We start from the raw sequence: 14,714 nt of genomic DNA on the forward strand, positions 1-14,714 counted from the left end.
ATCAGTGAAGTTATTTTATTAAATTTGAGTTTAAACATGAGCTTGAAAAATGCTTTGTGTTGACTTAAGTTTGTAAAGGTGGGTAATGCCAGCACATTCAATGTAAAAAAACAAAACAAAAACAACTTGGCAGCTGATGTTCCTCTCAGAGAGGTAGCACATGAGGTACACTTATAATTGCCTGAGGCTTGATGACATACACAGAGTACTGGATGGTTAGAAAACATCTGGACCACACACGCACACAAAATAATGTAATTAAGGTAGACATGATACATAAAGATATTGCTTTCTTTGCTCCACAAAGATACTGTTGTCATAAGTACTGCCATGGTAACAAGCCTAGCCTGCTACTTTTCCCGGCCTTTACAACGATCACGCCATCCAGCTTCACATCAGGCCTTCGGGCTCCTCCAGACCCGAGTGTGTGAGCAGCTCCCCGTCCCAAAGTCCAAACGCTGGGCAGAGAGGGGCCTTGAACTGACCCCTAAGGGTGTGAATGATCCTGGGCTGCTCCACGTCAACCAGCCCCAGGAAACCCCCTTCATAGTCAAGAAGGATCCCAACACGGTCCGGCTTGCCCACCAGTGTCACGGGAACCATCTTATTGCTGGTCATGGCAAACCACTTCCGCTGAGCATAACCAAACACCCAGGAGGAGCTGTTGGTGCCCACGCAGTCGTCTCTGGACATCGCCGCCTCGGCCACACCCAGACGAAATTCTTGAGACTTTTTCACCGTCACCTCCCAGTAATGTCGTCCGCTGCTGATCTTCTTGTCGCCAAACACGACAGCCCAGTCTCGGAAACGCTCAGGGTCATCTTGGACCTGGCTGGGGTCAAGGCCCATCATGCGATAGATGACGCCTGTGTCTTTCTTGAAGAGGTCCAGACTGCTGACCTAGAAAAAAGGCTGTGATTTGGCCGCTCGTTCAAACTAAGCAAGAGAGACCTGAAGTTGCAGACCTTTCAGATCAATAAAGACACAACAGGGATGTATCTTTACATGATTCATTTAAGTTTGATATCAGTTTAGTGGAAGAAAAAAAAATCTCTTCCATCTAGGGCTGATTTGCATAAAATGCACGATTTTTTTGTGCTTAGAAAAAGAAAGCAAAAAAGAATGGGCTAACTGCAATCAACTTCATAAAGTTTCATAAAAACAATAAATAAACATAAAAACAAGAGACATTTTGTATCCAAAATTTAAAAGTTGACCACCTTCTCCTTTCTTTCATATCAATAAAGAAACCTGGACGCTTTGTCTAGGGTGTTGATCACTAAAGCTTTTGTTGATAAACTGGCTGAATAGCCTCATTTCTTTTCTCCTGGGAAGATGCTGTGATCCGGGATGTTTGGGTGGTTGACCAGGACGAATTTTCTCCTGTCACTTTTCGTCATCACTATTGTGTTTTTTCCCAGCCAATTTGAGCATGCACAGCTTCTGTATGACGTGGTATAAGGGCCCTTGTCATTTGTTGAGCAGGAAAAACAGATGTCCCGGATCAAAAGCAGTCCCAACTCATTTGGAAATAATATAAGTATAAGATCAATTCTGGGACACTGATAGCACAGGCCAACAGTATTTGAATACTAACACACACACTCCACTGAGAAGTGATTAAATAAGTTGACAGCTTTAAAAATATATGGCCTCAATTACTAGGTGCTGTAGGTCTCTTTTGCAAATGCATGTGCATCACTGCAGGCAGGCCAGTTCAGTACCCGGGATCTTCTATTATAAAGCCATGCTGTTGTAATAGATGCAGTATGTGGTTTAACATCATCTTACTGCAAAAAAAGAGACGTCACCTAGATGGGAGCATACTTGGCTCTAAAAACCTGTATATACCTATGGTGCCTTTCCAGCTGTGCAAGTTGTCAGATCCATATACACTAAAGCAGCTCAATACCAGGAGTTGCAGGCATTTGAACTGAGCATTGATAACAAGCCAGACGGTCCCTCTTCTCCTCAGATCAGAGGATGTTCTGTCCATGTTTTCCAAAATGAATTCAGCTGATCACAGAACAGTTTTCCACTTTGACTCAGTCCATTTTAAATGAGCTTTCAGAGAAAACAGCAGCATTCCTGGCGCATGTTCACATATAGCTTTTTCATTGCGTGACAGACCTTTAACCTGATTTGTGATGGCACAGTGAACTGTGTTCACAGTGATTTCCATGACAGAATTGTGCCTGTTTTTTGGGGGGGGGGTTGTCTTAGGATCGGAAGATCACAGGTATCCAAAATGGAAATCGTCCCTTGCACACAAAGATTTCACCAGTTTCTTTAAATCTTTTGATATTATACATTGTAGATGATGAGATATTCAAAGTTTTCACAATTTTATGTTGAATAACATTATCCTGAAATTGTTCCACAACGTGTAGATTAATTTGTTTTGCAGACTGGTGAACCTCTACACCTTTTTACTCCTGAGAAGCTCTGCCCTCTTCAAGATGCTCTTAATAAACACTTACTTTCCTAGTCTTTTCTTATGTGTTCACCTGCTCACCTACTGAGCCAAAGTGGCACCCCTTGTGCCAACTTTTTTGAGATACGTTGCTCCCATCAACCTCAAAGTCAGCTAATATTTTTTCATTTAAAAAAAACATTTGATATGTTTTCTCTTTTCTATTAGGAATAAAATACATGTTTATGAGATTTGCAAATCATGCATTCTGCTTTTAGACAGCTTCTAAACTTGCCAACAATTATCAGTGCATTACTTGGCAACTCGAAATGTTAAAAACCCTGATTTTTCTCCCAGGTTTAAGCCCATTGGTCTGTTGTACATTATCGTACAATGACTAAACTGACTACAGTAGATCTTAGTATGCGACAGGTGCTCAAGTGTTTTCTGAATGCAATATGGACATTAGAAAAGTAATAAAGCTGCTCATTTAAACGTACATTCACTCAGAAAAACAGGAGCAGCAGCACATAAACTCTGCACACATTTGAAGGCAGGAGCTTAATGCACCCATTTTCGGACAGTATTTCGCTGCTTTTTTATTTTAGTTTAAACTTCTATTACTTCAACACTGTGCACACATACTATGGTCTATATTTATTTCGATTTTAGTCCCAATGGGCGTGAATTACAGGGTACAAAGACAGCTACGGCTCCGTGTGAAAACATCAGTCAGGCGTATCCACATAGCTTTCTTTGTTTTGTTTTTTTTGCTTTAAATATGAATTTATTCGGATGTTATGACCACTTACAGCCCTTACTACTGCAGAAAGGGTAGGCCACGACGGAGAACCCAACTATATTAAGAAACATAAGCCGTTAGCTGCCAGGTTACGCCTGTTGAGACACTGACCTCTGAGGGGGCGGGCTCAAAAGCTAACCTTTCTTTAACCACTACGTTAACTCACTGCTGGCCGTGGATGTGGAGATGAAGCAGGTCTTCGCTGGCAGGTTGACAGCCCGCCTGTGTCCGGCTGACAGGGAGGAAACAGTGCGTCCTGCCAGGCGACAGACACGAGCCGCACTCACGGGCATCGCCATGTTTTCGCTGCGGCTGCTGCCGTTCACATGTTTTAGCTCCTTTTGCTCATCAAATGTAGCAGCTGCGCGCTCTGCCGCCCCCTGCAGGCCTGGAGAGTAGCACCGACACCCGCGTGGCCAAAACACTGATCAGTACCACGGACAGCAGCCTGCCTGTTATCAGTGTTCATCAATTATCCTTATATAATTAATACATTATATATTATTTGTTATATCCATAATAAATAATACATACAGTAATATAAACATCATGCAATAAAGCATTTAACAGAAGGGAGCAACACTTTTGGAATGTTTTAGTAAAATTAGATTCACAACAATACATTTTCAATATTAGTTATTAGTTTAACCTTTAAACAGCCTAGTAGGTAATTTATGGCCCTAGCTGTATGTTTCTATGTGCAGTTGTGATATTTTTAAGAGCATTTTTCAATCTACTTTTACAGGATTTAGCCCACTGTGTGGCATGGATAATACATGTATGTATTTCAGTATTACTGAATTATTATTAGTATTATTGAATGTGTGCATGAACGGTTGTTGGTCACTCTGGGAGTGGCTCAGCAACAGCCTGGCTGGGACAGGATACAGCCGTGCAACGACATGGATGGATGGACGGGTGTTTCTATATACTGACCACAAGGTCTATTAAACCTGACAAGACTTCAGTGAACAGCTAGCACAAAATAAATTTTATACAAACAGTATTACAATACAGCACACAAATTGACACACAGAGACAGTGTGCATCTGATTGTTGGGGTTTCTCTGTATTATTGTAGGGTCTTTACCTTACAATATTAAGTGCCTTGAGGCAACTTTGGTTGTGATTTGGTGCTTTATAAATGCAACTGAATTTAACTGAATTGCACTAAAACAGAGGTGAAGGCAGTGTGGAGCAGGTAGAGATGAGTGTCAGGGGTGATTTGTGACAGAAGGTTAGCAACAAGAGGAAAAGGGAAGGTTTACAAGATGGTAGTGAGACCTGCTATTAATTATGTTTTGGAGACAGTGTCGCTAATAAAACGACAGGAGGTGGATACTCAGATTATATATCAGTAATTATTATTATTATTATTTATTTGATGTGACCAAGATGGACAGGACTAGAATCAGAGGGAGTATCACAGGGACAGCTCAGGTTGAGCAGTTTGGAGACAAAGTTAAAGAGACTAGGATGAGATGGTTTGGACAACTGCATAGGAGGGAAGGTGGCTCTGTTGAAGAAAGGATGACGACGCCAAGCAGGACGATAAGAGGGAGCTCGCAGAAAATGTTCATGGATGTAGTGAAGGAGGATATGCAGATGGTTTGTATGAGAGAGGAGGATTCTTAGGATGTCATGAGATGAATTTCGATGCTCGACTGAGATGAAAACTGGTTAACATTAAACCAGTTCACACCTGAAAAAACTACTGGTCCAAGTAAATTATTATATCCTTCTTAAAGAGTATCTGACATATACGCTTGTTATGGATACCATTTCATTTCCCAACATAAATAGCCAAAGACTACTTAAAATACTGCCAGGAGCTCCATGTTGGTAAATAGTGAATTCTTTATTCACTTCCATTTTCCACTTCCACAGCCTAAAAGTAATCATACCAGTTACCATATTGGAATCACCCTGTAATATAAATATGTAATAATGAGCTCTTAATATACAGCATAAATAATATGAGATTGTATTGTGAAATATAACGTCACTCAAATGCCACCTTCAGTTTCTGGTGGCAGCTGAATTTGTTTAAAGAATAGTAAATGGAGGAAAAATATCCTCTGTACAACATCAGCTTCAAACCAGGCAGTGAATCAGTACATGAAATATTCAGATCCTTTATGTAAGTAAAAAGACCACTACAAGAGTGTAAACTATGCTACTCAAAAAAATAAAATAAAATAAGGGAACACTTGACCATCACAGTGTAACACAAGGCCAGTTAAACTTCAGGGAAGTATAAAGCACTGTGAATCCATTTCAGCTACATTGCTGCAAACGGAAGTGACAACAGGTGCACTGCAGAGGGAACAAAAGGCAATCCCCCCAAAAGGGAATGCTTTTGAACAGAACATTGCTCTCTCCTTATCCCTCCTGACTGATTTTTCTTTAGCCTTGCCTTTTGCTAGTTCCCTTGTCACTTCAGGTTGCATTAGACCTGCAGCTCAGTCAGGTTTCACAGCTCCTCCAGAGTGGCACAATCCATATGTGTTGTTGTATTAAGGTTTGTTGTGTCTCTCAGCACAGTCTCAAGAGTGTGGAGGAGATACCAGAAGACAGGCTGCTACACGAGTGAGTGGAAGAGAGCCATAGAAGGGCTTCAGCCCAGGAGCGGGACCTGTATCTGCGCCACTGCACGAGGAGGAAGAGGAGGATCACTGCCAGAGCAGTAGAATCAGACTCAGTGAGCATGACATGAGAGTCCAATGTCCTTTGATGGGACCTGTGCTCATAAACCAGTGGCATGCAGCTCAGTCAGCAGGTCTGCCACTGGCACTGCACTGTTCTCTTCAGAAATGACAGCAGGTTCACACTGAGCACACGTGACAGACACGAAAGAGTCTGGAGATGCTGTGGTGAACAATATGCTGCCTACAGCATCATCTTTGTGATATACTGTGACGAGTTCCTTTCATGTTTTTGAGCATTGAGCTTGTTTAGAAGCGAAGGTTCTTCATGACTTTTACCAATGATTTTTTTTAATCATAATTATCTGTCAGCCCATTCAGTTTTTAATTACTGTGAAGAAAATCTGAAATTTTCTGTTAATTCACAGAAAATATCCCTCTTTTAATATTTTACAATGGAACCACTGTAAAAAAACTGAAATTTCTAAAGTAAATGTTGAAAAAACAGGAACTTTTCTGTTATTTAATGGTTTATCTTTTACTTACTTACCCTGGTGTGGCTTGCCAGGGTATGAGAAGTATGTCAAACGAACCAAAATATAGGTAAAATATAGGTAAATGCATTTCTTTTCCCTTATTTAAATTATTTTCTAAAGCCTTCTAGTGGGCCAAACTAAAGCCTTTCCTAGCCCCTGGGCCACATGTTTTACACTCCCTGTTGTAGGAAGCTAAGCTAGTTCATAGCTTTATAAGGCACCAGATGAGAGTTTGATTTACAAAAGAGGAGACAAAGTTCAGACATACAAGTAACAATCACTAAAGCAAATAAACCTTATAATTAAATAGATTTGATTAGAAAAAAAATATGGATATAAAGCAGAAAAATGGAAATACCCATTTAAAGTAAAATACTTACAGTTCTTATTCAGTACTTGAGTAGTACAGTACAGTCCATGAATAAATCATTCCATTTCTTTCCACCATATGACTGTATGTAAGAGAGACATCATGCAGTCATGTCTGTAAACATGTGGGAAATGCTTTGCTTGAATCACATAAAAATGTCTCTATATATCTGTATTTAATTCAATACATATTTCTGCCACACATAGAACTGTTTATGTAGCATTTGAGATATGAACTGCCCCAAGGCACGGTGCCGAATGTCACAGGACTTTTAATGTCAGAGATGAGGACTTTTTCTTCTCATGCTGAGGTATTTAGGGAGTGCAATGCATCTTTCATGACATGTGATAAATATTTTGTGATATTAACAAAGCTTGATTCAGCTGTGTTGCACAGACGGATCTATTTTTCACGCCAACATCCAGCTGAGGATAAAATGTCATTGTTTATTCATGGGTCCAATCTAAACATGGCACATATCATTATTTTTCCTTCCTGTGTAGCTCATAATGATCCTGTTTTGGGGAGAGTCTCTTTGGGCCAGCTCCGCACCCTTCCACATCTTTAAAGGTTTACTAAGACTGTCTAATAAAAGATGCTTTCAAGTTTCATCTTAATTTCATTTCTGTTTTGTTTTTATTTTTTTAATGTTGCATCTTTGGAGATCACCAGCATTATTATGAAAGTAGAATATTAAATTGCTGGAGTATTTATTTAACGTATTGCACTTTATTGTATTGTTTTGTATGGTCTGTTTAGTTCCAAATACCACTGAAATTGACTTTCTTTATTGCGTTTTTGGCCTCGAAACTCAGAAATCTTTCTAAATCTTTAAGTCTGTATTTCAGTCCTTGTAATGTACCACACTATATCCTTATCCCCTACAGGAATAACAGGCTCTTTTCTCTCTGAGGCTGCAGTCAAACCAAAGAGCTGCTCATGTCTTTTTTAATTCATATGAGGAGTAATATGACTTTAATCCTGGTGTTGGGATTGTCTGTGTAAGGAATGAACCTGTGGACAATTCAGTTTTCTCCTTTGGGTGCTGAAATTATTTTCTTTGAATTTGACTTTAAATTACAGAGGGTGAGTGGAGAGTCTGTCCTCTTTAAAAATGCAATAACATACATGGCATTAACCATCACCTTCTAGGTTGATATTATAAAGGTGGAAATCATGAATATCTTTGCAGATTCAAATCACTTTGTTCCTTTAACTTCAAAGATTCACTGATTATGCAGTTCCCTCCCCTTTTCCCCCCAAACTTTTTCTTCTTTTACAGTTCAAAGGAACTTCAGTACACATAAGGAATCACTTCCCTTAAGCTGGAACATGTAACTCTGACTCCTATAACAAAAAACGGTCAAAGTACCCAAATAGTTTCTTTTTAACAGGAAATAAAGTTCTCTGAAAACATTCTGCCAAATCGCCTATTTACCATTCTATCATTCATTTGGATTTTGCCTGACAAATACAGGTCCGGTGTTTACTTTCTTTCAGCTCAGCTTGAATACGTAAATCAGTTAGTCTTGCTCTTTTGATCTGACATTTGATTCTAAACAATTACAGTGGGAAGTTTACAACTTTTCTTTTAACTCCCATTCTGTGGAAAAGTTAGGTTGTACTGTATTGTGTAGACTCACAGCTTAGAGCATCCATTTTAGCTAGCAGCTGATCAGTTCTTAATACAACGCAACTGTCACAAAGCTAGAAGAAAAAAACAGACAGACAGACAAAAACACAGACAGACAGAGAGAGAGAGAGAGAGAGAGAGAGATGACAGAATAGAGAGACAGATAGAAGATGACTCATAAAGACTCATTTTGTCAGTTTTACTATCATACACCTTTCAGTTCTTCCAAATGGGCTTATTGTGTAAGAAGCTAATTATTCCAAATCGTATTCACCAATCAGGCAAAATGTTACAATCCCTGACAGGTGCTAAGAATAACTCTGATTATCTCTCTACAATGGCACCTGCCATGGAGTGGCATGTATTGAGTAGCAAGTGAACATTCAGTTCTTGGTGTTAATGCTCTGAAAAAAGGTAAAATGAGCAAATGCAAGAATTTGTGAAGCGCTGACAAGGGACAAACTGTGACTGCTGGATGACTCAGCCAGAGAATTTCCAAAAAAAGCATGTTTTGGGGATTTTGAGTGTTCTCACATGTATGCACTAGTTCAAACCAAAGTCCTTCTAAAAGGACTTTTAATAATGTGTCTGGTGGGAGGCATGCAAGTGGTGCAAGATGAGACAGTGAGTGAACCAGTGGCATGGGAGTGTTAATTAGGAGTCATGTCACTCCTGAGTAAGCTTGTTCTAGAAAAAGTGAGAAAATAAGGATTTGTTTTGGTTCTTAACAAAATAGAGTCATTCAGGTAATACTAGCAATACAACATAATACTTTTTTTGTGTTTCAAACACATTCATGTATAAAGCCTGATCAGCGCTCTGTGTATGGCTTATTTAGTGAGACAAAAAATATACAGTTGCAGTACGCATTTAAAAGTTTACAGTTTTACTACTGTTTATTTCGGTCCTGCTATCTTGGATTGCTAACTTGGGGTAATTTGGTCTGCTGCAACTTTCTGATTTGCAAATCCGAGTTGAGGGGGCGTTCCACATAAAAATTCCGAGTAGAAACTCTGAGTTGAATTGAATTTACAACGTAATCAGGAAGAAACGATGATGATGATGATGATTATTATTAAATCCTTCATTTAAACAGGTAATCTTATGTGAACGAAAAAACATACAAAAATTGAGTCACATAAAACAACACATATTACAAGGCACTTACTGCACTTACTCTACCTTAGATAAAACAAAGGGGGTTGGGGGGGCACAAAACTTTCTCCTTAATTCTCCTTTAAGTTGCTTTTTTCGGTTGCTCTAGCTGGTTGTTGAGTATTTAGAAACGCGTTAGTTTAACTCAGCAACGTAAAATAAAATAAAATAAAATTCCTAGATACAAAAACAAGTTTTGTCCATTACTTTGTTTGTCTAAGAGCCAGGACAAAATAAAAATGAAAACGCACAGTTCTTTTTAGTGACATAGTCACTGCCTTAAATATATGCCAAGTAGCTGTGCTTATATGCCCAGTGAATCACCAAAGCCTCATTTAAGCCCCGAGGCAAGTTTGAAAATGTCCGGGGTTGTATATTTTAAGGATGGTGATATCCTTTGATCATTTTAGACCAAAGTTAACAATCTGTATAGATGACTTGCTCAATATTCTATTGAATCCCTGAAATATCAATAGGGTGTAAATCACTGATTAAATTATATTTTTAAATAAATATATCCCAAGATAACAAATCCACTTTAACCTGCACAGTCTCTGAAATCCCACCTCTCGCTCTCGCTCTTTCTCTCTTTTTTCCCTCCCTCCCGGCTGCCAGCTTGTGTAGTGCTGATATATAAAAAACACTGGAGTAACTAACTCGCAGGTGAACAGCAGAGCTTCAGTCCACTGCTGCCGCTGCTGCTTGCAGACAGACATAAACGAGCGCGCGGGGGGAGGAAACCTCACGACTCTCCACCGACCACAACAACCAACCGTCTGACTCCTAAACAGGTTTTCAGATTCCTGAGTAGACAAAAAAAAAAAAAAAATCTCCGGTCTGACCTGAAAATCTGCGGACTGACTGTAAGGGGCATGCGTGCAGCGCAGCTACAGAGGAACTCTTTATGAACGGGCTGAAGTGCCAAGAAGGATTTCCATTTCTCCCACAGCTCCGGCTTTCTTCTCGCTGTCGCGCAGGAACGACGCGTGCTTCACTGGACTTATAATCGACCAGCGAATTTCCAGGCTGATGAAGCACTTTGTCAGCCCTTATATTGTTCTTTGCTTTTCTGCAGCCCAGGGAGAAACCTGCAAAACATCACTATAGCGCAGTGGTGATGGACATTCGCTTTGGCGTCTCGGTTATGCACGCATTGTAGTCATTGTGCTTTTTTTTCAAAGGCGCTACTTTTGCACACATCTCTCGCTCGCCTGACTTTCTTTAAAGCTTAAAATGTTTTGTCGGTGTGTATGAGCGATGGCGTCCGAACCGCACCAGGTGACGGAGAGGTTATCTGCACGTTTGGACCTGTTCGCGTGGATAATGAGAATTTATGCCACAGGTGAATGAATATTTTCTGTTTTGAAGCCGCTTTCTGACTCTGGCATACAGCTCAAGAGGGCTGCACGGTGAACAATGGATCTCAAAGTGGAAACAGAAGAAATGGAGTCAAATCAACCTCCACCCATAGAAGTTTTTGCGCACAGCTCGACCCTGCACGGAATCTCTCACATCTTCACGTACGAGCGGTTCTGCGTCAAACGCTGCCTGTGGCTCGTGTTTTTCTTGGGCTCTCTGACCTTCTTGCTGTACGTGTGCGTGGACCGGATCCACTTCTACCTCGAGTACCCTCACGTCACCAAACTGGATGAGGTCACGACCCCGATCATGACGTTCCCCGCCGTCACTTTCTGCAACCTGAACGCTTTCCGCTTCAGCCGCGTGACTCGCAACGACCTGTACCACGCAGGGGAGCTGCTGGCCCTTCTCAACCAAAGGTAGCTGTTAAAGAAAAGTTAATAGAGAGCGCTCAGAATTTAATTTCCAACTCTGCCTCTGCTACAGGAGGCAAATTTAATTACTGCATTTAATATTGCCCTTTTAGCTGGGCATTTAAAACGCCCCATATTTTTACACAGGTGCAGTGGTTAGCACTGATGCCTCATAAAAAGAAATTCCTGGGTTCGAACTCCGGAAGTGTACACAAACGGGTACAAATGTGCAAAAACACGCATGTTAGGTTAATTGTGTGAATATGAGCTGTGCTACCTAGTGGCCTGTCCAGGGTGTGTCTCACTTTTTGCCCTATGACAGCTGGGATAGGCACCAACCACCCACCAGGCGTACCTGCTTTTCACCCTATGATAGTTAGTAAAGTAATTCACACTTTCAAAGTTTAGATACAACATTTAATGTTTTCATCAAACGTTGTTCCAGACTAATTAGCAAATTGTCTTTCAATATTCTGTTTTTTGTCCATTCAGACATATTTTTAGAATGAATCATACATACTTCCAGGTGATATTTTCAATACAGGAATGTAATAGAGTGGTTGTATTTTGCAGCATTGTTACTTAAAGCTGGCAGAAGTCTAAGAAAGAAGAAAAATAAATTCCCTCCCACCTGATGAGCATGGCATATGCACTAAAATAGGTTTACACTGACTTTTGGCTTCACTTGGGATTCCAAACCTGCTTTCCTGTGGAAAGAACTCCACTTAACCCACTATCCCACTATGTCTTACCACTTTCTACTACTCTATGACCTCTGTGGCCAAATTCTTGCATTACAGGCTAGAGAAGGTGCAGTAGTCTAGTTACTTCTTAGATCACTTAAACTACAATGTGCTGAAAGGTTAATCTGGATTTTCTTTTAAAGTCCAGTGGCCCCACCTTCAAAGCATACCCGAGCTTTAACCATAGGATTGAGTTCTTCATCCCCCACTGGCAATTTGCACTTCTTTATCCAGCAAGCTCTAATAGGTCATACCTTGTTGAGTGACTCAGTGCTTGGAGAGAGCATGCTTGGCAGGCTTGAATTAACTGAGGCGTACTAATCAGAAAACTCCAGCCGCCTTGTTGGTGCAGCTGAAGGCTCTGGGTAATGGAGCTGGAAGCAGCGTCGTACTGTACAGCATGCACAGGAGGAAAAGATGTGGAAAGTCTGCTTCCTTTGATTGCAAGTGAAATGGCAGAGGCTGTGGGTATTTTTTTTTTTTTTTGTCGTTCACATACTTACATCCTTCATGTCAGTGAAACCTCACCAAAAATTCCCCTCCTGCACATTAAATCCACTCAGTAGATTTTAATGTTATATTACGTGGAGGTGTTCTGAATGAATGCTGATTATGATCACGCACAGGGCTGTTGAAGAGGCAGGGGAGAACAAGAGGCTGCGTTAATCCTTGCTTAAGAAGCTGTTTGATTGCTTTCCCTGTGGTGTTGTAATATTTTTTTTTTCTTCCAAATGTCAACAGAGGTAGCAATAATGAAACAATTAGCAAGATTTTGACATTCACTACAATCAGGGCTCAAGAGCATTTCAGGAGAGTTTGGACCGTTGTTTCATCCGACTCATCAAAAACACGAAAGTGTCCTCAGATTATGTGAGGCTTGAACATGTCTGTTAAAGAGATCAAGGAGAAGACTCAGCATCTGGTGGATTTACTATAACATGGAGATGAAGACAATTTCTATTCTAAATCTTTAACAAAAATCCCAGATTGAAGACTAAAATTAGCTTTGTTTTCCTGTGAGGCTGGTGTGGCTGATAATCAACACTTGCCATCTGGAATTTTCTACATCAATTCATCTCCTAATCCCACATTTCAAGGCAGCAGTTCACAAAGAATTTTTTTGTCAAAGTTGGCCACCAAATCAGAAAGGAGTTGAATTTCCTTCTAAGTTTCTTTCCCCGTGTACTTATCTCAACTCTTACACTCTGAAGTAGGTTTAGTGCTCATTATCCTGCCTCCCTTGGCAAGGTAGAGAAGCGATGCAACAGCACACTTAGCTGTTATACCCCAGCCAGAAATGAAAGTGCTCGTGGCATGAAATCCATTTAAGATTGTTCTCCACCTACTTCCCATGTTTGGAGTCACTGGTCTGGGAAATGTCTTGTGGCATGATATTTAAGCTGTGCACATACTGAAGTGTCAGTCTCTGCTGATCCTGTCGGCTTGTACTTTGGGGATTTTATCTCATAAGTGGCTTCTTGGCAGGTCTGTCCACAATACAAACAGCAGGGAGTCAATGCCTCTCCTCAATTAAGTTCACTTTCAATCAAACAAAAGCGCTCCCTGCCCCATCTTAATAAGGTTAGGCTCTTCTTAATGTCTAAAATCTATGAACTGATTTTTAAACCAGAATGAGGCTAGTTGTTATTGATCTGTTGTTTTGATGATTTCACTTAGTTGGATGCCCTTTTGCCTTCCGCAAAATGAAAAAGAAAAGCATTTACTGCGCCCTAGGTTTTTATAAGAAATTTTAATAGCTTGGCATAATTGCACATTACCGACTCCGTTCTTAAAGTAAGCAGCCACTGGATCTCATTCTTATTCATGTTGCACATAAAACACATGGTGTGTATTAATAGTATTTGCCACAAAAAGTTCAATAAAAGACCATATTCACAGTACATTCATATGAGAAATTTCTAAAAAATCCTTTCATTTGAAGCAGCGTTTGAGGTGGGGTGAGATGGGGGGCTGGAGTAGTCTGCTCTTTGGTGAGTCCATTAAAATGGTGACATTTTTAATAATAGCTCAGTGGGAGATCACAGCAAGGCTGGAGAGCGGCTGCATTTACAGCTATTCTGCTCACTTTTAATACAAGGCAGCGTGGTCAGATTTTTGTGAGCTCCATTAAATGAAAGTAAATTTCCCAGTGCTACCGATAATGCTGCGTATGATGTGGGTTGTCTGGCTCCCCACTACGTTACACATAGGCCTTTATAGTTAAGCGTCTGTCGGGAGAAACAGACAAAACCAACAGAAATGTAACTGAATGCCAAGCTATCAGTGAGGCAGAGCTATGTGAAACCTCATACAAGATATGACAGCTGAGAAACTCTCATTAATGTGGGCATTAAATGCTAAAACAGAGACATAATTAGGCTTTTTGATTTTTTTTCTGTTTAATATACTATCTTCTGTTTTTAATGTTCCCAGTGGCTCCACTGTTTCCCTGTCTTTGCCTCTCTCTTTCTTGTTTCTATGCTCGTACCTTAGTTTTCATGGTTATCATTTCCTGTAGTTACACTTCCTTGCCTGCATCTTCACTTCCTGTCTTCTCACTGATTCCCTGATTGTTTCAGCCTGTGTCTTGTCTTCTGCTGTCTGATTTCCTTCCCCTGTGACTGTCTGTCCTGCTTTGATTGTTT

The 14,714-nt window shown here is 40.4% G+C and overlaps 2 protein-coding genes across 2 annotated transcripts in view; one reads left to right on the plus strand and one right to left on the minus strand.

Moving 5' to 3' along the window:
- Position 1: 1 nt before the first annotated feature.
- Positions 2-3,514, minus strand: spryd4 (SPRY domain containing 4). The gene is made up of 2 exons (XM_039604318.1): positions 3,389-3,514; positions 2-900 (listed from the first exon to the last, which is right to left on the minus strand). The coding sequence occupies exons 1-2, from the start codon at positions 3,512-3,514 to the stop codon at positions 391-393; spliced, it is 636 nt and encodes a 211-aa protein (XP_039460252.1). The 3' UTR covers positions 2-390.
- A 6,717-nt stretch (positions 3,515-10,231) lies between these two features.
- Positions 10,232-14,714, plus strand: part of LOC116310891 (acid-sensing ion channel 1-like) — a 64,997-nt gene continuing 60,514 nt past the window's right edge. Inside the window, exon 1 of the mRNA XM_031727815.2 lies at positions 10,232-11,332. Within this exon, the coding sequence (XP_031583675.1) occupies positions 10,971-11,332 (362 nt within the window). The 5' untranslated portion in view covers positions 10,232-10,970. The remainder of the gene's footprint in view (positions 11,333-14,714) is intronic.

This window comes from Oreochromis aureus, linkage group 20 (genome assembly GCF_013358895.1).
Source record: "Oreochromis aureus strain Israel breed Guangdong linkage group 20, ZZ_aureus, whole genome shotgun sequence".
In the NCBI taxonomy this organism is placed as follows: domain Eukaryota; kingdom Metazoa; phylum Chordata; class Actinopteri; order Cichliformes; family Cichlidae; genus Oreochromis; species Oreochromis aureus.

Bases quoted from the DNA above. Each gene is read 5' to 3' on its own strand.
- spryd4 (XM_039604318.1), bottom strand. From the start codon at position 3,514: ATGGCGATGCCCGTGAGTGCGGCTCGTGTCTGTCGCCTGGCAGGACGC. The intron at 901-3,388 runs GCCAGCAGTGAG...CCTTTTTTCTAG, and splicing joins GCTTCATCTCCACATCCACG to GTCAGCAGTCTGGACCTCTT.